We start from the raw sequence: 24,809 nt of genomic DNA on the forward strand, positions 1-24,809 counted from the left end.
GGGGGCATGGGAGTTTGCCCAACCAATCTAAATGTGCTTTGTGGACTTGGAGAAGGCATTCGACTGTGTCCCCTGGGGACTCCTATGGGGGGTACTCCAGGAGTATGGAGTGTCGGACTCCCTTTTAAGAGCTGTCTGGTCTCTGTACGACCGGAGTCAGAGCTTGTCTGCATTGCCGGCAGTAAATCAGAATCGTTTCCAGTGCGGGTTAGACTCTGCCAAGGCTGCCCTTTGTCACCGATTCTGTTCATAACCTTTATGGACAGAATTTCTAGGCCCAGCCAAGGTGTTGAGGGGATCCGGTTCGGTGGCCTCAGGATTGGGTCTCTGCTCTTTGCGGATGATGTGGTTCTGTTGGCTTCATCGGGCTGTGATCTTCAGCTCTCACTGGAGCGATTCGCAGACCATGGTCGTCAGCCGGAAAAGGGTGGAGTGCTCTCTTCGGGTCTGCAATAGGGTCCTGCCCCAAGTGGAGGAGTTCACGTATCTCGGGGTCTTGTTCACGAGTGAGGGAAGGATGGAGCGGGAGATCGACAGGCGTATCGGTGCAGCGTCTGCAGTGATGCGAACTCTGCATCGGTCTGTCGTGGTGAAGAGGAAACTGAGCCGAAAGGCAAAGCTCTCGATTTACTGGTCGATCTACGTTCCTACCCTCACCTATGGTCATGAGCTGTGGGTAGTGACCGAAAGAACAAGATCGCGAGTACAAAATGAAATGAGTTTTCTCCGCAGGGTGGCCGGGCTCTCACTTAGAGATAGGGTGAGAAGCTCTGTGATCCGGGAGGGGCTCAGAGTAGAGCCGCTGCTCCTCCACATCGAGAGGAGCCAGATGAGGTGGCTCGGGCATCTGGTTAGGATGCCTCCTGGACGCCTCCCTGGTGAGGTGTTCCGGTACATCTCTCGGCTGGCCAGGGAATGCCTCGGGATCCCTCCGGATGAGCTGGTGAATGTGGCCGGAGATAGGGAAGTCTGGGTTTCCCTGCTTAGGCAGCTGCCCCCGTGACCCGACTCCAGATAAGCGGCAGAAAATGGATGGATAGATGGACCCCTGCAAAGTTAGTCAAAGTGTTCTTTCTTAGTTGGCATTTTGGGTCTCGGTTCTATCAGAACATGACAATTTCATCTCTGAACGTTTCTCTCATCACACCTGTTTCCTGCACCAACAAGCAGCTGCTGTCAAAAGCACCATTATAGAAACACTGTACACTAACTCCTCAGCAAGGCTAATAATACAGGCAGCTAGCTGGTGAATACACTCAAACTTATAGAAGCAACTGACATGTACCTATTATTTAAAAAGAAAATAAGCAATAGTAGTGACCATGACACAGAAAGCCTTTCTCTTCCAAAATGTTAGGCTGCAGGTTGGGATTGTCTCTGATATTTATGCTTGTAACTGTCACTACCTGATTGTCTTTTATTTAGCTGGATTAAACAGTAAGTCAAAGTGTTTAAAGAGACAGTAAAGAACCTTAAGCAAGAGTAACTAAATCTCAGTGCCAAGTAACGATATAAACAACATTTATTAGTACACTGGACTGGATTAGTGACCCTGATGAATTAGCTTTGTTCCAATTCTTCTTCATGGTAAACTGTACTTTTAGACTTAGTGGAAGCAATTTGCTTATGTTATAAAGGTAAAAAACAATAAATAAATAAATAAACATAAAAGCTTACACATTTTTGAAGAAGCTAGTTGTAAGATCTGCTAATTAACAAGAAGGTCCTGTGCTGAAATTTGATACCTAATTTTGGTTCAATTATTAAAGCCCACCAATTATCAAACTTCTAAAAAAAAATGCAGTTTTGCATTGTATGGAGCCATAGGCAAGGAATAATATCTGTCACCATACTGAAAATAAATGTTTACAAGGGGAAGATATGACTGGTCTTTGGTTGGTTGTTCAAACACAATCTTGAAGGTAGGAATCAGGGTCCTTGAGTACAAAGGCTGCTTCAGAAAAAGTGGTATCCTTATAACAAGGGTGTAAATAAAACAACTCCCAAATTACTAAAAAATGTAGCAATATGAGACATCAGCTTTAGATTTTCGAGAGCTTGTGTAGCTTCAAATCTGCTTTCAAAAAAACCTCAGCACAGCACGTGTAATACCATTTCCAGCTGAGTATTTTCCTTGATTCAATCCTCATCTTCAAAAAGGAAACAGCTTCAAAACCCCAATAAAAACAAGCTCTCACCTGCCATCTGTAAGGTAAATAGCCAGTTCAATTGCACTTTAAAACGACATTTGTCATCCTGCTCTGCAGTAGTGGCCAAATAAATCAGTAATGACATGCAGCTGAGAGTGTGAAGAGACCCTAGTCTACAACCAGTCCAGCACCCCAATCATTTAAATCCCTTCCTCCCTCCATGCTTCTATTCCCAAAACGTAATTACAAGCCTGGTGAGGGTGGCTACTTTGGCCCAGGCAGCCTGCAGAACACAGCATCAACACAAACGCTTAGTGGGATCAAAAGACAGGACTATCCCTCCAAAGCACCTTTGTACCTTACTGCTCCACAGACTATGGCTCCTTCAAGTTATACATGACTAACCCCATGCGCTCAGCATCACTGGGCTCTGCAGTATACTTCAGCTGCAGGTGGACAAAGCTGGTTTGCCTGATAAAGGCTAGAAAGAGGATTTTAGCACTGGCCTGTAACAAACATTCATAAACACATTATGCACATATACACACACGTGCTCAAAAACGTGTGTTTGCAAACTACCTCCCACTGCAACACAGACTGAAGACAATGGTAAGCTCTCTTAGTGAAACAAGATGGAAACCAAATTCTAGAAACATTCCTTCCCATGTCAGAAGAGATAAAGCTACCTCCCAGGGTGAGTGTTCCTTTTTTTCTTTAAATGTGTGTATTTGTGTGCTAAGCCAGAGGAATCTAAACCATAAATGCACAATAAGATACAATAAATCCCAAATTTCCCAGGACAGTACAATAGAGCTGGGCTGGTGCTGTCCATCTGCAGGTAGTATGGACCACTAAGAACCAGGCAGAGGGGGGGAGGAAAGATGATAGAAGATGGGAGATGAAAGGTGTGCTAGGCTCTAACATGGGGTGTGGTGCTGATGAGACAGGGAGGGATGATCTGGAAATAATCGCTGCTTTTGAGGCATGTTTTCAGGGACATGCAAAGACACCTGCCAGTGATGCCTCCAGCTGTGAGCACAAGCCACAGGACTCTGACTGACAGAGAGGGTAAATAGTTGCTAGCGGGGGCCCTGATTGTATCTCTCGCCTCTGGCAGAATAGGAGTCAGGGTGGATGGGTGATTGGCTTATGTTACAGCCCTTTAGCCACAAATTAAGTTGGCATCTCAATTGATTCACCATAGATGCACATTTGCTTAAAGCTGATTTCTGATCCAACAACTCACCCTGCATACACAACAAAACAAACTAGAAACAAACACACATCTGTCTTTGTGACATTACCATAAGCTTTCTAAGGGGAAAAAAAGAGGGAAAAAAAGAGCAACACATCTTATTGGAGAAAGATACTTTGAGTGAATTTCAGGGAAAAGCGGGTGTTTAGGGAAAAAAGAGGCAGAGTTGGAAAGAGACAGAGAGCGGAGCGGGAAATATGTTTACCAAACATTCTGCAGGGACTGTGTTGGAATTCGAAGGCCTAATTTTTCTGGAATGCTTGTGCTCAGGTCACGCGATGTAAGATGGGGAATTTGACAGCGTAGGAGGAATACTTGGCTCTGCTAAACTCTCCCCACTGATGACAAGTTGAGGCTAAAAGATGGTTCTCCAGGTGGGGGGGTTTAACGAAGAGCATCAGCTGACTAAAAGCATACGCATAGGAACTAGTGAAATTTCACTTCCACTAGCAAAGAGTAAACATGATAGGAAAAACACAAAGTGGATATTTTGTCTGTTAGACTGGCTCCTTCACACTGGAGTGATGGAGCAACCACAGATCACCAATGCACCTCTGCAGTGACATTTACTGCCATAACTATGTCCTAAATGCTGCTTAGCAGTTTAGAAGCTAAAAAAAAGGTAGCAGAGAAAAGAGGGGCAGAAATGGAGGGGTGGGAAGGAGGAGAGGGTTAGAAGTAGAGCTTTGCCAACACTAACATCTATTATATGACTCATCCCACATCTGCAGGAGAAAATGGCTTGGCATGTCCACCGAGCTGTATAGCCAATGCACACATAGCCATTTACACTGGAATCTACATTCTTTGCATAACACTTCCCATATACTTAATCACTCATATCAACATGCAATAAAGCTCTGACAATCTTCTATTTGAATTTATTGTCTGTTGTAGGTCTTGTATATTTTGGGAACTAAACAAAGGCAATCAAGCTAAAATGACACACAGACTTCGACATAAAATCTTAATTGTGCAGTATCCCTTATTCCATCTGACAAAGCACACAACCCGTATATTTGGCATGCAATAAACAAGTTAATGGCACACTGGAGACAGGTTCTTACAAAACTCATCATCTCCAGGAGATTCCTGCACAGCCCGGATAAGAACCACAAAGTGATTTTTCTCTTGTGCGTCGAGCTGCATGCATAGATGTGCAAACACCCAAACTGCACGCATATACAAAGACAGGATTGAAAAGGTCCCTTTTGTCTGCTCAGCACTGATGAAAAGCTACCCGCTGTGAACTTCAATCATGTTAGAAAATGAGTTGGAGACACAGTGCAACCTCAACAGTGTCATTAAGCCTGTCAGTCAGTCCCGTGGAGAGTGGGGAAGGGGTAACTGCCAGCAGCCTTCTTCAGTGCATTGTGTAGCTAGACCTAGAACTAGACCCGGAGGAACCAAGAGTACAGGATCTCTGTCTGACACTGGCATAATGAAGCTGTATGACTATGGATGCTGCTTTGTATGGCCATAAACCCCCAAATGTCAAACATCCGGACAAAGGAATCATACATATTCTAATGGTGTTCAGGGTACAGTGAATGATAACAAACATTATCATGTGAGAAATGATAGCTAAAATCCCATCATATATGTTCCCACGCATTAAAACCCATGCTGTGCACACACAGATATACACACAAAGTTGGAGACACACACACACAATTCATAGAGCAAGATAAGCCTCTGCATGCTGTCAGAAGCTGGTGTGTGATTGGCCTCTGTGGAGCTACTGCTTCTCTCATCATTAACTCTTCAGAGGATCACACTGTTCTAATCACGCTAAGCCTCTCTGAATGGCGATGAAGTCAAGAACGTGCCCATGCACTTATTCACAGATGCCCAACTCATTACGCACACACACACGCAGATCAGGGCAAACACTCTTTTCATCCTTACAAACACAAGTACACACCAACAGCTGTGTGCATCCTGTAAAAGCAAGTCTGATACCAAGCACAATATGAACCAATTATGGCTAATTTGCGGGAAATTTATGCATGTAAGAGTCACCTCTGAATTCAAGCATGAGAACAATATATTTTCTTCACTGTGCAACACACTAGCTGCACAACTGATTTTAAGATCATGCAATTTAAATACATCAACATTGTTATTGCAATGTCCAGCTGCAAAAATATTCATTTATCTGAGCCACTTTTTCTTAATACTGTGTACTAGTGCATGCAAGATATACAAGCAGCAGTAAGCTTCATTATTAACCCTGGTTGTAATGGAGACCTGCTGTTCATTTACCTTTATTGTTGAACTGTCCATACAGATGTGTATTAAATGAGTGATTGCCAGAGTTTCATTTAATAAGCATATAAATTAATTAATTGTGTCATTTTATTAAAATACTGAACAAAGTAAGATGTTGTGGTGTTTGTTTGCAGAGGCGGACTGAACATCCTGCCTGAGTAAAAGAGATAACTTTAATTAGCATTTGCAGTTTTAAACAAACATATATTTGGTACTTATTTCCATTTTTTACCAATAATTAGGGCTGCCAAATTATTCAAATTTTTAATCTGATTAATCACAACTTACAAATGAATTAATCATGATTAATCACCATACACAACGATGCCTGAATAAATGTCCATTTTTACTGTATTGTATCAACAAAAAGAGCAAGTCAATGCTTATAAATATTCAAAGTTAAATGACCTTCACTTGGGTTTTTATTTGCTTGTTTATATTAGATGATCACTTTAGTTGTAATTATTAGCTCAATATTTCATAAAATCTAAGCCTTAAAAATAAAAAAATAAATATTTTGTCAATCCCAGTCAGGGAAAAATAACATGATTTTTAGTTGGTTTATGGTGTGTATGGATTAATTAACATCAATGCTTTATTTACTTTAGAAACCAAAACATAGTCACTCAATAGCACCGCTCTCCATTAAATGTGTTTGTGTGTGCATGGCACCCAATAAGAACGGGTTAAACTTGAGATGGCCACACGCTGCCACAAGCAAAAGCCAGTGGCGGCAAATAAATCTGCTGACAGCACCTGCAAAAGCAACTAACTTCAAAATGAGAGAGGCTGCAATGAAGTAAACCAGTGCAGTGTTTACCTCTGGGCCTTCTACTAAATATTTTACAACCTTGATTTCACTTGGTCCCTCTCTATGTTTAAGACAGCACATTCAAGAGTTTTCTTGCTGAGGCTGATGTGTAGCTAGTCTGTCTTGACTGTTATTTAGAGACCATACTGTGTGTGCTGCAAGGTCAAGTACAAGCAGAACCCATAGGCCTCCATCCCCTCCAAAGATGGAGTACTTTCATTTCACTCACTTGGGGCCTCGTATTTTCTCTCCATTTTATTGCTTTCTCTTAGGGCTTTGCACAAAGACACATTCCACTCCTCATACAGACACAGGGCTGCTGTCCAAGAACGTCTGGGGAAGGTCTGGATATTGTGCCACAAGAACAAGAATGCTGACACTGCTGTAACTCTGGTCAAAAGCTAAAGATGAGAGTGGAGGAAGACAAAGTGAGAAAGAGAGCAAATCTCAGTGTATAGTTGTTAGGAAGCCAAAGCTTACCAAACAGAGCTATAATTCCCATTTTTGGAGTGATGTCAGGGAGTCTTGCAAAAATACCATTTCCTCACTCTGCAAAAATGCCTTCTCCTACATCCTAGTGTATGTTGCAGCTGTATATAACAAACATCAAACGTTTGGAGCTGCACTGACCTCTCCCCCATGGGAGACCCCTTGTAATACAGAAACCATTCACCAAACACACATGGAACATGTCCAAAACTCCATCACGCCATCTGAGTTTCACCTTATCGCTAAGGACAAGCTCATCTCTTCTTTACAGATGGTGGAGTGGTGAGGACTTATCTGGTTCCCATCTTTGGCTTCATTCTTTAAAGATCTGAGAAAGGCAAAGCTCAGAAGAGAGAGGACACCCTTTTTAAATGCAACCTGTTTCAGGAACAGCTCAAAGGAGAAAAGAAAAAAAAAAAACATATTTCACTGAGGGAATGTACCAACAGTAGCTCCATTCCATGTCTCAGAAAACAGCCAACTACACACATGTGCACTCATATATCATCTTTGGAAGGATAATCAGTTACATTAAACACTCATCTATCTGATGTTTTTGGCTCATTTTTGCATAATTTTAAATGGATAATATCAGGAACAATTGAAAACAAATCCAAACTTGTCTTTGCTGTATAATCAAAGAAAGCTAATGCAAGATTAATTAGCTTACAGTCATACCTTGATAGAGTGAAGCATTATTTTTTTTAAAACACTAGTGTTCTTTTGTGCTCTTTATTTATTCCACAACATGCCATCATTCAGATTAATGGGAGAAAATTTAACAAAATATACATTTAAGTTGCATTACAAACAGGGTCCTATCTCATTTGCATATTAAACATAAAAAACTGAACTGAACTCATAAGTGTATTATTCATAACATTTCATTTGACTTGCAGTACAAGAAAAACATGTCTTAAACATGAGCAGCGCAGATTACCAGCTCACACCTAACAACAGAGATAACGGGAGCGCGCTCTGACTCCAGCAAAACTCCTAAGATTTCCTAAAGACTTCCGTTTTTAGTCTGCGACCGTGAAAATCGTTTGGTGTGAGCCCAGCATTAGTAGATGTTGGATAATGTTTATCATTGCATGTTTTTCCAGATCCCATTCATCCTTTCGGATGTCAGGTTTTTTTTTACTCGGCTACTGACGACTGACTGGCTTGATTACATGCAAGCATTTGGCCATATGAACTAATCGATAATAATTTCCTCAGTTCTATGAAGTAATCGAGGCCTGTAATTGTTCCAGTAAGCTCGGCGGGGCCACAGCCCGCAGGAGTTTGTTGGTCCACATCACTGGCTGTGCCTAACCTCCGACCTCCACCTCTAATCATCAATTAACATGCAGTCCTTTCTGCATATTGACACGAGGCAAATGCTATCAGCTCAGATTGCATACTAAACAGACTGAAAACAAACAACTTACAACAACCACAAAATCCTAAGTTAAAAGGACGTCTCTTAAATGCAAATGTACACAGATCTGTTGATGCAAGCTACTATGCTGGATGAGGGCAGCTGTGTAGGGAGTTGATTTGAATTGGTAGCCTTTGCCCTGTCAAAACAATGTCTTTTTACCACAGAGCTGCTGACATGATTCATGAGCCAGAGGACTTGATGTGGTGTTGGTGTGCAGGCCAGATGAAATCCCCTCAGTCCTTTAATGTAGGTTTCTGTGTTGGGTGGTGTTGTGGTGTGCTTACAAGTTACTGTAGCTAAGGAGCCATTTCACACTGCTGGACTAGAAATATGTCTTTCTGTAGTTAAATAACCCAATCCACCCCCTTCCTCAGGCTTTCTCACTATAGACATTATTACACAGTACACAAATTTTACACACACGTGTTCAGTAAACACAAGCCGTGCCTCTGCCTCAAGTCCCCCCCGATTAAACCTCAAGTGGACCTCCCTTTCTCCTTCTGCTCCTACCTTTTTCCAAGTACCTCTCTTTCCTTTGCTCCTTCTCCTTCATTAAAATGGACTTCCTAAAGCCTCCATTCATCTTGCTGACAGCTCCACTATCGATCGGGCTGGGGAAAGGGATGCAGTTCCAGAGCTTTAAATGGCTCTCTGGCCATACTGAATGAGGGGCTGGGTTGGACTAAGGCCAGAGAGGAGGAGGAGCAGGGAGTGCCATGTTTAACTAAGAGGTCTGCCCTGAGTCTGGACCCTAACGCATTTTTGGTCACCAGTGAATAATTCTGAGATTGCCCTGCTGGCAGAATTTACATGAAAATGACTTACCATCTCTGTAAAAAGGATTATGCTGATGTGATCAGATAATGAATTAATCACACAGACTTAAACAACACATTATCCAGCCTCTGTGGACCGCACTTGCAAGCTCTCCAGAAAAAGCGCACTACAGAGGGAGCACTCAAACACTTGCAAGTGGAGGTGTGAGTGTTGCAGTTGGCTACATCGCCATGCAATCCTCTTTAACTGAAGCACCACAGGCTACAACCTTCAACTGAGCTCCCTCCCTTATCTTTTACCTGTTATCTAAATATGACAGGTTGGCACACTCTGTCTTCAACCCTTGTGCCATTCGACATTACATCTTCCTGCTAAGATTAATGATCGAACATTTGAAATTCACACTGATTAAAATTTCTGTGATGCATTCAGTGCCCTGTGGTGCAATGGAAACCTCAAGGAGCACCTCTCCTTTCTCTGATGAGCTTAATCTAAATGTGAGTTGGTTGTCATCTATAATCATATAGTGCATCATAACAGTGAATCATAAAGTGAAGGATCTTCATGTGACAAGTCACAGCTTATTTGTTATCTAATCTGTCCCACTGCATTGACATTGATTGAAGCAGCAAGGAAGGAAGACAAGGTGTAATATTCAAGACAAATTATGCAACAGTACAACGAGGCACTGCAGCATTTAGAATAAGGTCTCGTTAAAGTAGCATTAGCAGCAGCCCTTGTGATGCTTCTGTTTTGATGCTTTACCAAGTAAATCAAGGACTCCATACAGCATTCTGCTTTGTTGAGTCAATTTATAAAGCCAAAGACCATAATGGTAAATAATCCATTAATGGTGGGTTGTGTCTGCTTTTTTTTTTTTTTTTTTTTTAAAAAAAAGCATCCCTCCAAGAAAATATGATGGCATGGTCTGTTAGATTCTATAAAATGGAGAAGTAATGAATGCAGTCTAAGATGGAGATGGAGAAGAGAAAAAAATTAGAAAAATGAAGAAAAGAGGTGTGTGGAGGGGGTGAAAATAGAGGCGAAGGAAAGAAAGGAAGTAGAGGTGATGTAGAAGTGTGGAGGGAAAGAGAACTAGAGCATGGGGCACTGAGGAAGGCGGGAGGGAGGAGGCAGCAGTAGTCAATATAACGGTAGTCATTCATCTCTCTGACAGCCTTCCAAACGCTCCGCTGGGGGAGACACAAAGCTGCGTCACCTCCAATGCAGCAAAATGCACAGCATAAACACACACACACACACACATATCTGCATATGTACACATAACACAGGAATTGCATGCTTATGAAGCTTGACTCAGTCTGCATGTGGCTGCACATGCTGCAAATGTACAAATATCAACAGTAGTGGAAAAAATGTTTAAGGACAAAAGCCATCTCAAATTTTCCTCCTGTTTTAAAATCCCACACCCTTGCAAACACAAATGTTCTATGACAAGCATGGTCATGGACACAAGATGATGCCATCACATGACCCTGGAATTTGGGAAGACAGATGTATGCCCTCATTAATGCACAAACATACACACACACACACACAAAAGAAAAAAAAAAAAGCACACATACACACAATCCTTGTTTTCAAGTTCTGGTCATGGCCCATTGGCTGAAGCCTGCCGTCCATCTCTCATGATTCATGGCTAAGCGAGCTGCTGTAAAGCAGTTCTAAACCAGTGGGCTGAGGAGAGCCTGTGTATCATTAAGGCACAGCGGGCTGGACATGCTGTTGGAGCTGCTGCACTATGGTCAGCTCTGTGCTTCAGTCTGGCACAACAGGAGGTGAGGAAGCAGGTACTGCTGTATGTGGTGCAACTGCTTAAAGGGGTTTTCCTAAAAAACGTAATACAAACAGCTGAGTGCACTCACAAACTACCTTGCCTTTTGAGGTGTGCAAAGAGCAAGAGAAGTGTTGCTTCTGATTTAGTCGGACACCTATCTCTTCCTGCCCCCAACCAACATGTCAGCTAAATTAGCCCAAGCTAATCATCCTCAAATCCTCCTTTCTAATCAGCAAAGCAGAGCAGGCAAAAAAAGAGAGACAAAGGTGTAAAGCAACTCCCCCACCTCCATCCCCCCTCTGCCATTCTCTATTAGCGTGGCCCCCAAGAAACACAGCGGAGGCACACGTCCATACACTAATGACTCCTTAATGATCCCCTCCCCTTCGAGAGTGCTGACAAACACTGACAAACCCTGACCCTGACAAGAGGAACACACACACTTAGCCCTCTACCTCACCCCTTATTCAGAGGCTCATCTCTCAGACTTCAGCCTCATTACGCCGGCAAGGGTCCAGCAGGATCCACACAGCCTCAAACAAACAGCAAGATAAACACAATGACAAAATAGTCAGTGACTTTCAGAGTCATGGGAAATGCTTGAGTAAATTCCTTCCAGCGAACAGTGAAAAGGACAGAAACTCCAGATAAACAAAGGCAAAGAAACTGGTGTTGGCAAATGAAGAAAAACTGCAGATCCTACGGAAAAACTCTGTTTACTTTCCCATTATTGTGATTTCCATTTCACCCTAGAGTTGGGGGAGTCAGTGGAGAATCTTTTTAACATCACATAAGACATAATTACAGAGTGTACCCCTGCCAACACGCCTCAATTTCTCCTAAATACACCCCAAATTAGGGGTTACCTCCCTTACTTAAACCTACTATTTAAGAGGAAAACGTCACAGACAAACAGAGGGGACCAGAAATTGAGTTAGGAGAGGAAAGACCTAGTTAAACAGCTTTGTTTGACAATTACAGAGAAGGACTTTTGTAAACATGGTCACTGACAGGCCTTGGATAAAGACAGGTGTGGAAACAAGCAAGTAAGTCTATGTTCTAGTCTATGTTCATCTCTACATATGACAGCTGAAAATCTGCTAAGGATATTTCTAAAAGTCAGCTAAAGAAAAACACTAGCTTCACGCTCGTCCATGACCTCACTGGTTTGGACCGCAGCTCCCAGCCCCAGTTGTGGATGACAGAGCACTCACTCTTTGAGCTTTTCCGCTGTTTGGCCTTCTTCACTGTTTGGTTTTCTTTCCAGTTTTTCTCCCCACTTCTTCATTTTAAAGTGTCCTGGCTAGATTCATAATGGTACATTAGAGTCAGAGAGTACACTGGTCAGCTTCAGAGAAAGGAAGGGAATCTGTGCCTGACGGTTTTGCTGCTTTGTGCCATAAAGAGCAACATCAGAGATGATCCAGGTTATTACAAGATGAAAAGAGATAATCTACACAGTGCTTTTACTGACAACAAAAGAACCGTTGTGCCTCTTGATAAATAGAGAACATTCATCTGCCTGTTTCGTTTTAGTCCGGCTCTGCTCCTTCATCACAGACAGGGCCAGTACAGTTTAAACTTGTAGCTTTTGTGGAAAATCTAAGTTCTGAGTTACATCAACACATGGCAGTGTTATTATTAGCAGATAAACACAACAAGGCAAAAGAAACACTAAGTATAGGATGGACCAAAGTTGTTTTTTTTCTTTCTAAGTTTGTATCATCAACTTAGCTTCTTGACCTTTCTGACTTCTCTTTTATGATGCCACCAATCTCTCAGATGTAAGCAATTAGCTCAATGAGTACAATCTTATTACAATCTGTAGGCATAACAGCTTCCATTTTGCAGTAAACTGAATTTGGTTTTATACGCCAGTTTTTATTTATTTATTTTTTTTAATGAATAAATAAATAAAAAGGCAGGAGCAGGGTAGCGTCAGCTACACATACAAACACACACACATAACACAAACTACACCATGTATTTAGCCCTTATATAATCTGCTTTTATATTCCAGAATATATAACCCTCATGATGATAACATCAAGGTCCCTACATAATCCACCAGGTCCTCTTATTGCATCAAGCATATCAGAATTTTATTAAAGCCTTTTGGAAAGTTTAATAACTTACAAAGGACTCAAATTTAAGTTTCAATCCACAAATTACTAAAATTCCTTACAAATTTTGCTAAGAGGTGGAAATCAGTGGCACTTCTTTCTGTTTAAGTGTCTCTCTGTCCTCTCAGCATTTGTAGACTGTAGGCTACAAACTGGAAATCCAGTCAGAAACAACATCCTGTTCATGGGCCCCTTGGAAGTGACCTCAGCTTCAGAAAGGCCAGATAAAAAAAGTCCACATCAGAAACAAAAACATCAGGCTGGCCGTAATGAGCTACACGCCAGGCTCCAGTGTGTTCTGAGGGAGACCAGGTGGTGTGACACACATATGACTCTGATTATGGGGCCTTCGGATGAACAAAAAGAAAGGGGGGGAAGTGGGGTGGGCTGTGTGGAGCCAATCAGATCATTTTGCATATGATGCAATTTTTGCTGGTGCTCAGTGGCCTCAACCAGGCCTAGAAACTATTCAGTTCTCATGAGTAGATCATTTGTTATTCAAGGCTAGGGTCCTTTTAAGAAGTCAGATGTTAGCACGAGAGCCTTTAGTGGCAGATACCTTGATATGATACAAGGTCTTCACTAACCATTTCGAGCAGAAAAGCACACACAAGGGTTTAAATTGCTTATACTGGTAAGAATTTATAAAAAACCCACAGATGCATCCAACTTGAAAACATTTAAATAAATATTTGGCCTGCTAATTGCTGCTACAGTCAGCTGGGAGAGGAATAGCTCACACCAGACATTAAGCACCTTCTATATGTCTTCTCACACATCGGTAATACTAACCTCATTAAATAATGAAGATTCTTAATCATACTTCTGCTCTGTGGGAGTGAGAGATATCAAGGGCACCTCTGGCCTCATTCTTTAACAGTTAGTTTCATCCTGGTCCATTGTGCTTCATTTCACTGGACTGTTTAAATGTCTCCTGATATCAGGAAACACAAACAAGCAGGGCTGCCAGCCTGGCAGGGAGGATAAGGAATGGAGGGGAAACAGAGGCCATTTTTCTCCTTGTGTGACGGGAATTGTGTTGGAACAAGCACCTGTCACCCTCCAACAATGACCACGAGGTCGAGCAAAGACACAGAGAGAAATGGAAGACAGAGAGGAGCGAAAGAGGGCACAAAACAGTAAAAAAGTGGATCAGACTGGCCAACTCATTTTTCTCCCTCCAAACAACCTTATTGTTGAAAACACTGCAAAACCGGTGCATGTTACAAAGTTATTCTTACTGATACAGGAACCAGATAAACCTCAGGATATTATTTGTATTAATGGTTTGCACTGATAATAAGGTAAGCCAGATGCAAAACAAACATAATTTTCTACAAGTATCTTGTTTAATTTTCACCATCACATTCTCCTTTCTGCAACAAATTGACACCCAATTTTTTAAATAGGCAAAGAGCAGCAATATCTCTGTCCTTCAGACTCCTCCTTCAGATGCCCTCTAAACAGACAGAGCAGAGGAATTCCTGGGCACAGCACAATTCCACGCCAACCATATGATAAGAGACCCAGAGGGAGAGAAAAGAAAAATGTGCTATCTCAATTCATTTCTCTCTGTGGTGACAGTTAGCTTGCTCTGCCTATCTGAGGACGGCTGTAAAGCTTCTTACCTCTCTGTCCTTTAACTTCATGGCCAGAACCAGCTGGTTGCGGTGGTTGGTCAGCGCTTCTCGGTAGTTCCCCTTAGAGAAGAATGCCGAGCCCAGATTCCCATGAGCCCGGCATTCCCCTGTCTGGTCACCTGAAGAGGAAAAAAAACAAAAGAGATGAGAAAAACCAACAACAAATGATATTTACAACACAATCTGGAGGTTTACAGTATAAACCACCTGCTGTTTAAATCATATCTTCACACTGCCACAGTTGAACAGTGATGTGATGAACCACATCCATGCCACTGACATACTGCTGAGCCCTTAAAAGGGAAAGTGGCACTTCTAAGTTCTCCACAGTAGAGCAGCGTTTCTGACAGCTGGTGGTGTTGATCTCAATGCTCCCGAGGGTGAGAGGGGAAAGCCTTATTATTTCTGCCTGACAGCGAGGCCTCACAGAAAGGGCCAAAGTAAAGCACAAGCCTCTGTGCTCCACCTGAGAACCACAGCTCCTTATCTCCAGCTGCTCTGCCCAGTCATGTGTCAAATGTGTGGGGGTAAGAAGGCTAGAGCCAGTCTGTATGGCTCTCTGTTTTCATGTTGTTCTTATCTTTTCCTTCTAACTTCTTCTTTAAATTTGTTGCCTTTCATTTAAGTTGTTAGTCCTGCTCTTAACATGGTATTTTAGTAACAAATTATAATTTACCTGGTGTCGTTACAGATGTGGCCTATGATGTCATTCGTTTAGTCGGTGCTAGGCTACAAACACATCATCCTAACTCATTAATGTGATCTCTGGAGATTTCAACAACAGCTTCTCTCTCTGCTTCATTTCCAACATTTCAACAGTTTCTCAGCTGCTCTACCAGAGGAAATAAGTGTTATAAATAATAAAAATGCATACAACTTCTTTGCCCTGCCTCCTTTTGGAAGATCAGACCGTAATCTGGCTTTTCTCATCTCTACCTGCACACCCATTATTCATTAGATACCAGTAATCAAACAGACTATTAAAACCTGGTCTAATGATGTTGAAGATACTTAGTAAAGGTACTTTGAAGTCACAGACTGGAATGTCCTCTGTGAGCCACATGACATCAATGGCATGACTGTGTGTGTGTGATAACTTAAACCGACTTGGACAGCATCGTCCCAGCAAGAACAGTGCGTTGCTTTCCCAATAACAAGCCCTGGATCACCAGTGACCTGAAAAAGCTGCTAAACATAAAATAAAGCCTTCGGGGACAGAGATAGGATGTTATTGAAGATTAAACAAAAACACCTTTAAACAAAGATTAAAAAGTGCAAGGAGGACTACAGGAAAAAGGTAGAAAGCCAGCTCCAGCAGAACAATATCAGGGATGTGTGGTCGGGAGTTAAAAACATCCCCGGCTTCAAGATAAAGAAGGATCAGACTAATCTGAACAGAGCAAATAAGCAGTTTTTCAACATGTTTCATTATTACATGCCCTCCCTCTCTCCAGTCAGACCTCATGAGAAAACAGCTTTTCTGTCACACCTCCACTCTGTCACCCTGCAGCACAGCCATAGACCTTAACACAGCCTCATCTCCCTCCACATCTGTACATACTGAGACCTCCTCTGCCTCCACCTCTAGCCTGTCTGTCTCCTGCAGTCGGGTGAAGAAGCAACTGGAGAAACTAAATCCAGTAAAAAGGCTGCAGGACCAGATGGTCTCAGCCCCAGGGCTCTGAAAACCTTTTTTAGACCAATTATGTTGGACTCTAGAGCTCCTTTCCTGTGAAAGATATTCTGCCTTGTTCTGGTACCTCAAAATGACTACAGACCTGCTGCCTCAACATCCAGTATCAGTAAAGTCCTTGAATGGGCTTGGAGTTGAAGATGTTGAAGATGTTTTAGACTTGACTGAACGGAACTTGAACGGAAGTTAAGGTTCCTGTGTTAGACAGCTTGAAGAACACAACATCACATCAACTTCTTTGATCGGCATCTAAGAAAGAAAAAAAAATTCTCTTGTCCTTGTTGGCACAAAATGCAGATTTAACTTTGCTAAGGAGCATTCAAAGAACATATTAAATAGTGGGAACACAATCTTTAGCTGAATGAGATTAGGATAAATTTGTCATTTGGTCAGATGGGATCCAGCCCAGTGAATGTATGGCCCCTTACAGTGAAGCACAGAGGTAAGAATGTGATGATGTGACTGAATAAGCACAAAAGGTGTTGGGAACGTAACCTTCATGGATGGCACTCTGAATACTTCTAAAATGCTTAAAAATCCTGGATGACAATATGACTCATGGTCTTTAGAAGCTTGGCAGCAGAGGAAATTCACAGCATGATGGCACGCTGCCAAAAATCAAACAAGAGTTTCTAAAGAAGAAAAAAGTCAAGACTTTGACTTTGCCAAGTATGCCATCCGAGTTGAAACAACAGAACACCTTTGGGGTTGTAAAGAGAAACGTGCAGCACCACAACCCCTCTATCAAACAGCAGCTGAAACAAGAAAGTCGTCTGAAGAATGATGGAACTTCAGGAATGAAACACTGGTGTCTTCCATATTAATAAGTTATCAAGTATAAAACACACATACAAATGTAATAATTTAAGTCAAAGTAATGACAGAGGCCTGTATTTTTTATATAGTATATCTAAACTGTAATACCCAACTAGAAAGGAATGCATTTACACTGAATTATTGATATTAAGGCGACACTGTGGAGGAGTATACTTACATCTGTTGTGTAGTATAGTAATTTAGCTTGAACCTGAGACTAAACAATATTAAAAATGCCAATATGTGACATCAGACTATGGAACCATATACAACTTAACATAGTAAAAGAAAAAAGCAGCAAAGAATGATTAAAATCACACTCTACAGCATCACTTGCTCCTCCTCTGCCCAGTTGCCTTACCTAAGGTCTTGGCCACCTCCAAGTCCTGCTGCATGTATCCGATGCTCTTCTCTGTGTTGCCCAGGGACCAGTGGGCACTGCTGAGGGCCGAGAAGACGGAGCCACGTAACTTGAGGCTGCACGTACCGATCTTCAAAGCGGCTTCGAGCACCACAACCGAAGCTGTGTGGTGGCCTGCTGTCAGCAGTTCCTGGCCAATCACAGACACCACCACAAAGGGACTTTTGTCCAACTTCATCTTTTGCAGCTGCTGATAGGTGGGCTCCAGAGAATCTGCGCAGGAAAGATGAGTTAGACATATTAGAAACAGACTGCAAAACATATAAAACATAACTTTGAGCTGACATGCTGACTGACAACAATAAATGACACAGATTGCAGTAAATGTTTACTAACTGACAAAAAGTGACTGCTGTCTGCATTCATTTTCTTCTTTCCTCCAGAAATTGTTGTGTTTCGTTTCCCTCGATAAGCACAGCCTGCAGCTTGACAGAGTGACGACTTTCACTGACAACTTGACAATAACTCAATATACGGTATGAGCCATTTTTTAGTCTTCCACTGTGACTGGATTAATCTCAGGCAATTTCCAACAGTGCTGCATAATAATGGCCCAGGTTTAGACAATTGTGGGAAATTTGTTTTTACAAACCACAGAACAAGATTACAGCATATTTCTGCCTTCTCTTTTACTGCAGTTTAAGAAAACGATGAGAGGGTTTTGAAGTGGGGTGTAAAGAGTGACAGGGAAACAAATGCAGCTCATGCACAACCGTAGCTGCAGGGAGGGAATGCAGAGCAAAAGAGACATACAAGGTGACCTCTGAAGAAGCTGAAAATGCACACCATGACATAAATCAATGGTGGGCCACGTGGGATTGGGGATCCACAGCCCCTCAAGATTATAAAGCCCTCTGGCAGATACCAGCATCAAACATCATGAAGGGAAAAGCATGGAAGACATGCCCAATGTGTGAATGTCTTTGCATCTACTGATTTATTTGAATTAATCTGTAGAAACATAGCTGGAGGATGGCAAATCCACAGGGCCTTCTATTTGCAAATATTTTAAGAGTAGCCTGTAATTAGGTCAAATCATTGAACAGAGGATTATGTATAAGATGTTCACATCCTTTCACAAACATACAAAGTGTGGCCATGTGTCATCTGGGCTTTAATAAAATGTTTAGAATTTCTTAAGAGAAACACTTAGATTCAACAATATTTGAAAAAAACTCAATATGCAGGAACTCACACCTAGACAGAAGATGCATCCCCCACACAAGCACACAAAAGCATAACTGATGATGTTCTTTCAAGAGCATCACTTCTGTTCCAGCACTTGGCAGAATGTCGTGCTTATGGAGACAGTGCTTGCATATAATATCCATTCATAGCTTGTAATTGCCTTCAGAGTGACACCGAGAGCTGAGTCATAAATCAAACACTGAGGAAAAAGTCAAACACTTTTTTTTTAATAAATAAAAAATATCATGGCTGCTGCATTCATAAACAGGTAGTTCTGACAACGCCTGAGTGTGTCATTTCACACTCATACACCAACATGCAAACAAATGCTGAAGTGAGCCTTTACTGAACCCTGAGATATATAATGCAAGACTCCAACTCATTAACATGCAAACAGGTAACAACAGAAAGTAATTTCACTGTTAACTTTCTCCGCTTAATGCACAGACAAAAAGCCTCTACAACAGTGTTTTCATGGCTAGTGCCATGCCTTATTGTAGTGACAGCAGGCAAATAAACTTAAATTAAATCATATATATTATGTTTTGCATTTCATGCTATAAACCCCCAAGCACCAAAGCAGCAATATTGCACCAAGCAGCGTAACTGAATGAAACAGGCCATATTTCCATAAAGAAAAGCCAAAACCTGTTAACACTTTATACCACGAGATGACAGACACGTGCATCTTCCATCCTAACACTATTTTCTCCAGGGGGCTGGGGGTGGGGGGATCGAGTGAGGAAAATCAAGTTTGACAGACACTCTATGAGCTGATGAGGATGTGGTCAGTGATACAGAGCATATTACCAAAAAAGCATAAAAACACTGTTGATAATGTTATTTGCTGATTATTGTTCAATGTGTAAAAAATCTAAGTAAATTTACTCCCAAACTCTGGTTCATATCGAATATTTAACATTTTTCTCATCTACTGTATGTCTTTATCTCTATCCACTTCCAAGATACAGCCTTTGAAATAATTGATGTCAAAATTAAACATTTTTTTGAGAAATTCTGGGGCCTAAAGAGTAAAAACAAGTGTGATCCATTATTTCTTCTGTATTTCAGGATGTGACACCAGTGGTTTAGCTATTTACTACTTTATATTTCAGCACAAGTATGGCCTAAAGTAGATTTTCACATGAATCCTTAAATTAAAAACAAGAGAACTCAATCAAAATAAGGCAAAAATATGCCCAGCTATTTATTTATTTTATGTTTTACAAACATGCAAGTAGCATGTAAATGCCTCTGTTAGTATCCATCATGAAGTCCCTGTGCAGTTATGAAGTAAAACTAAAACATTTTCAGTTCTCACTTCAGCTTTTAAGAATTTTAGCCTGTTCCCCCGTACAGAACAGCTGCAACTACTCCCACAACTAGAAGAAAAGGTTAAAGTAAGGACTTTTGATTTGTTCCCACAAAACATTGGCTATGTTTATCTTTAACCATCCTTTGGTAGAACAACTTGTCAGCTAAGATAATTTTGTTACATGATCCACTTTCTTTTGTAATTCTGTTCAATTCATTTCGGATATTTTAAATTAAATATTAGTCAGTGATAGCAAGATTTCCACTGAAAAAAAACCTGACAGAAATCATAATTATTCCACCCCCAAACTTCATGGGACATTCTAGGCTCTCATACTACAAGATTTTTCCTTTAACCAAACATAGTCCTTCTCATAGAAACAAAAAAAAACCTTTATTTTGGTCTCAACTGCCCATAAGATATTTTTTCAACAATAATATGGATTGTTCACCTGATCTTTTCACAAACTGCAGATGGGATGCAATATTTTTTTTGGTGTGTATGTATTGTATGTATTTATTTTTTATGAGATATCACATATTTTTTGGCCACAAATATGTATGTAATACTGGATGATTTACCTCAATAAATATATGACCAACATAACTATTTTGTTTGCTTTCTCAGCTGTATTTTAATCTACTTTGTGAAAATCTTTTATGTTCAGACAGAAAACTCTAAAGCATTGTTACATAAATATAATAAATCATGGCAGTTTGTATTTAATTATATTAAATTATATTTTAATTATATTATTATATATGTTATTCCAACAACAGAAACCGAAATACTACACACCATGACTCCTAAAATCTGAGATTAAATGTTCACTTGTATTTGCTAGAATATAGAATAGCTGTCAGTATTAGACTGAAACTTAGAAATTCATGCCTCATTCCAGAAAATGAGGCGATACAGTCTTCAACACATATGGTGGCATTTGAACAGGCTTAAAAATTAATGAGGGAATGATAGAGAGAGAAAGCTGTGATCATGAGAATAAAGCAGTGAATCAGAAAAATAAAATGCTAATCACTGAATGTCTCACACTGGTTAAAATTCAGAAATATGATATGCCCACCCACACCTCATCGCAACCAGCAGTGTCAGATTTCCAGTGAATGCAGCCGAGCCATACTTCCTTTTGCTGTTCTGAGCTGGTGTACTATAGTCAGCCTTGCTGTCCTGACACAGCAGCCAGGAAAGATTTTGTTTTTTTCCATACTGCCAATTAATTTGCCTTATGTTTACAAAACTTTAGACCTCAGTGGAAATACAGAAATCCTACGTCTGGGGGAATCTTTCACTTCCTTGAAGTAGATTCATTAGGTTGAGGTGTGGCCATAGACTTAACGAGACATACAGTAAGTGTGACTGAGGAATGGTCAAAGAGATACAGCAGAGCGCAATTTGCTTTCAGCTGACAGAAGTAACTGGATTATAGACAAACAGCTATTACATGTGAAGATAAATAATGCTATTGACTTTTTAATAGTCAATAGCATATTACAGAGATTAACACCTCAAGTGTTAGTTTTCTGCTGGCATGCATATAATTTCATAGGCTGAATATAATTTAATAAAAACTAAACACTAAATCAAAGCTTATCGGCGACTTCCTCTCCATGACTTGCGTAGTCGTTGGTAATGTCAGGAAATATCACCACTTCTTTTAAGGGCACTATTTTTAACTGGCATTAAATTAATATTGTTTTAATATTTTAACTAACACACCATATTTTCCAATTCTAATCCTCAGTTTCATGCAAATGCTTACCTACATAAAGCTTAAATGTTTAATGTTAGCATTACCATCTCATCCCCTTTAAATTTCTACAAAATTCTGCAACCATCTGGACCTTCACATGCTCATTTGCTGGTTGTTAGTGGCAGTCTGTTCAAAATCAGCTACATAATACTACAGGTAAACCTCATGTTAACGTCCAGCTCTAAAATGTTCATGTGTAAATAGACTCAGTGTTGTTCTTTGCCAATTTTACTCAATTTTTATTTCTAGGAACAGATTTGGCACATTAGTGAATATTTACAGCTGCGTGAAGGAGCATTCCAGTTTAAATTAAAGTTTGAGTAAACCAAACTTAGAGATTTGCATGGAAACATCATTGAGGTGTCAGAGCATTAGATAATGCTTTTTAGACAGCTTAATGTTATAAATGGTCCTACTACAATGCATGAGTCTTGGTTTATCCAAACATGTCATTTTGCAGTATGTTTTATAACAAGCTAGCTAAATGATTTGCATTCATGAAAATGGAAATAAATCTTTCCTGGATGCCAGAATTTGCATAACCTATGCAAGCTTCTTAAATTGCAGATACATTTTTTAAATTAAATAAAATTGGGTTAACTTAGTGAAGAGCAAATTTGAAGCACATCATTGCAGGTGTTGGATTGGGTTACAATCAGTAACCATGATAAGAGCAGTTGATTTGTGCACAGCCATGGTGATAAAAAAAGCTGAGGATCACCACCAACACCTGCCTCATTTGTCCCTTGATAATCTCACAAATGTTTATCAGATACAACAGAGATGAACAGATGTAAGGGCTTAATATAAAGTCATAAAGATTCTGCCCCTGTAAATGAGTGTTTGCAAATAATTTCAGAGTTTGTATTTGTAAATCAAGTTTTGTCATCCTGCAACAAAAACCTACCTGAAAAATTGTTTGCTGCACAAGTGAATGATATTTGTAACTTAGTCCAGAGTTGGAAGGTGACCAGAATATTTAATATGTGCATTGTGTGTTTGTTCAGTTGGTTTAGAGAAAACAAAATGTTTGTACTGTGGTTTATTTATGCTCGTTTTTATTATTATTATTATTTTTAATAATTTAATAATTAATTAATTTTGAATACTTGGTGATTATTTAAGTCCTTTTCATTTTTGGCTAGGTGATCAAGGGACAAACTCAAATGACTGTAGAATAAAAAGCAGTTTGTCTGCTTTATTCTGAATTGAACATAAATAGGATGAATAATCATTTCAATTTGTTTTAAATTATGTAAAAATCATGTTGCAAAACTGCCACTGTGGTGTCTGCAGTGTTTAAGAATTAAAGTAACTTTGGTTAAAGCTACTTTCAGTAGAACAGATGCTAATGAGCACGGTGTCCAGCCACTGTGGTTCAAGGGCAGTCTTTTAATAGCAAATGATCCAGGCTTGGTTAATAACTGCCATGGCATTAAACAGCCTCCTCTGCAAGTGAAAAGCCCTTTTTAGTCAGTACAGCTAATGGATCCTCTAGACCAGTGGTTCTCAAGCTGGGGGTTGGGACCCCCATGGGGGGTCGCAAGATAATTTCAGGGGGCCGCCAGATAATTGTAAAATATATATAGCCTACATTTATCAAATATATTTGGGATTTTTACCAGGGCTGTAAAATTAAACCATGAATGAGGAGATAAATCTTAAATTAAATGCATAAACAAAAGAGTCAGTACACATGCAATATTAAAAATCGGAATTTGACATTATTTCCATGAGAAAAGCTGATTTTGGGCATGTAGGTCCCTTGTCACAATGGTTACCCACCAAAAACCAAAAACCCCTATTTATGAAGATTCTTGATGAAACTCGAAGATTAAGTTTTCCAGCCTTACATTGAAAGGATGGCTGCAGGATGACCTTGATGAAGTTGTTGGGTGGGGATGGGGGTAGCAAACACCAAATTAAAAAAAAACACCAACGTTTTTTTTTAGGGGTCATGGCTCGAAAAGTTTGAGAATCACTTTTCTAGACTCACTGGTCCACAGCAGCTAAACGAAAAACTGAAGTGTAGCAGGGACTAGGGCTGGGTATCATCACTAACCTGAATCAATTCGATTCAACAACAACCTATTTCGATTAGATTTTGAATCTGATTAATTCATTAATTAATTAAATCTGATTTGATTCAATATCAATTCATTTTCAGCTAATTATGTAGCACCACCTATTTTTCTTGAATAGTAAAGACATTACCAGATAACTATTTTTATCAAACACTGAGTGCATTTACATGACATTCAAACATCAGTTATCAGATTGGGAGTAATCAGAAAACTGTAAGAATCTGATCTGATGCATACATTTCTGAAATACCAGAACAATACAGTAGTTCCCCAGATTCACTGTGTTGATGTTAATAAAACCTACAAAGAATACTGGATCCATTTTAAGCCGTAATATGACTCAGAAATTGCTATAATGACTTAAATTCAGCTTGTTCAGCTGTGAGCATTCCCATGACGACCATCGGCGTAACATCTGCTCCTCACTGGAGCAAGATGCTTCCATCTTCACTTGCCTGAGAGAATTTAGAAAATTCTCATATTTTTGTCCAATTTTCAACTGGTTGGTATGTTTTCCAATGCGTGCACTCTGTCTAGTGACAGAAGTGATCACCTGTGTGTGCGCATATGTGGTGTGTGTGTGTGTGCTCACTGCCGTGGACACAGAGAGCAACTATGACATGCCGTCATGTAAATAAATAGCATCACACTGTTTACTTTTTGATAAAAGGACAAATTGTTAATCTGTTCTAGAGGAAACGGGACTTTAAATGACCATGTCAGATTTTTTTAAAGTTTGTGTGTAATGACATCACTTCCTGTCATTGAACATGGTGGCGCCTGC

The 24,809-nt window shown here is 40.4% G+C and overlaps 1 protein-coding gene across 3 annotated transcripts in view; it reads right to left on the minus strand.

The window, feature by feature from the left end:
- Positions 1-24,809, minus strand: part of LOC121648922 (tetratricopeptide repeat protein 28-like) — a 190,354-nt gene that overhangs the window by 47,556 nt on the left and 117,989 nt on the right. For all 3 annotated transcript variants that reach the window (XM_041999400.1, XM_041999399.1, XM_041999401.1), the window contains 2 exons: positions 17,611-17,883; positions 14,729-14,859 (listed from right to left, as the gene is read on the minus strand). In XM_041999400.1, the coding sequence (XP_041855334.1) occupies positions 14,729-14,859; positions 17,611-17,883 (404 nt within the window). The remainder of the gene's footprint in view (positions 1-14,728; positions 14,860-17,610; positions 17,884-24,809) is intronic.

Source organism: Melanotaenia boesemani, chromosome 11, assembly GCF_017639745.1.
Source record: "Melanotaenia boesemani isolate fMelBoe1 chromosome 11, fMelBoe1.pri, whole genome shotgun sequence".
Taxonomy (NCBI): Eukaryota; Metazoa; Chordata; class Actinopteri; order Atheriniformes; family Melanotaeniidae; genus Melanotaenia; species Melanotaenia boesemani.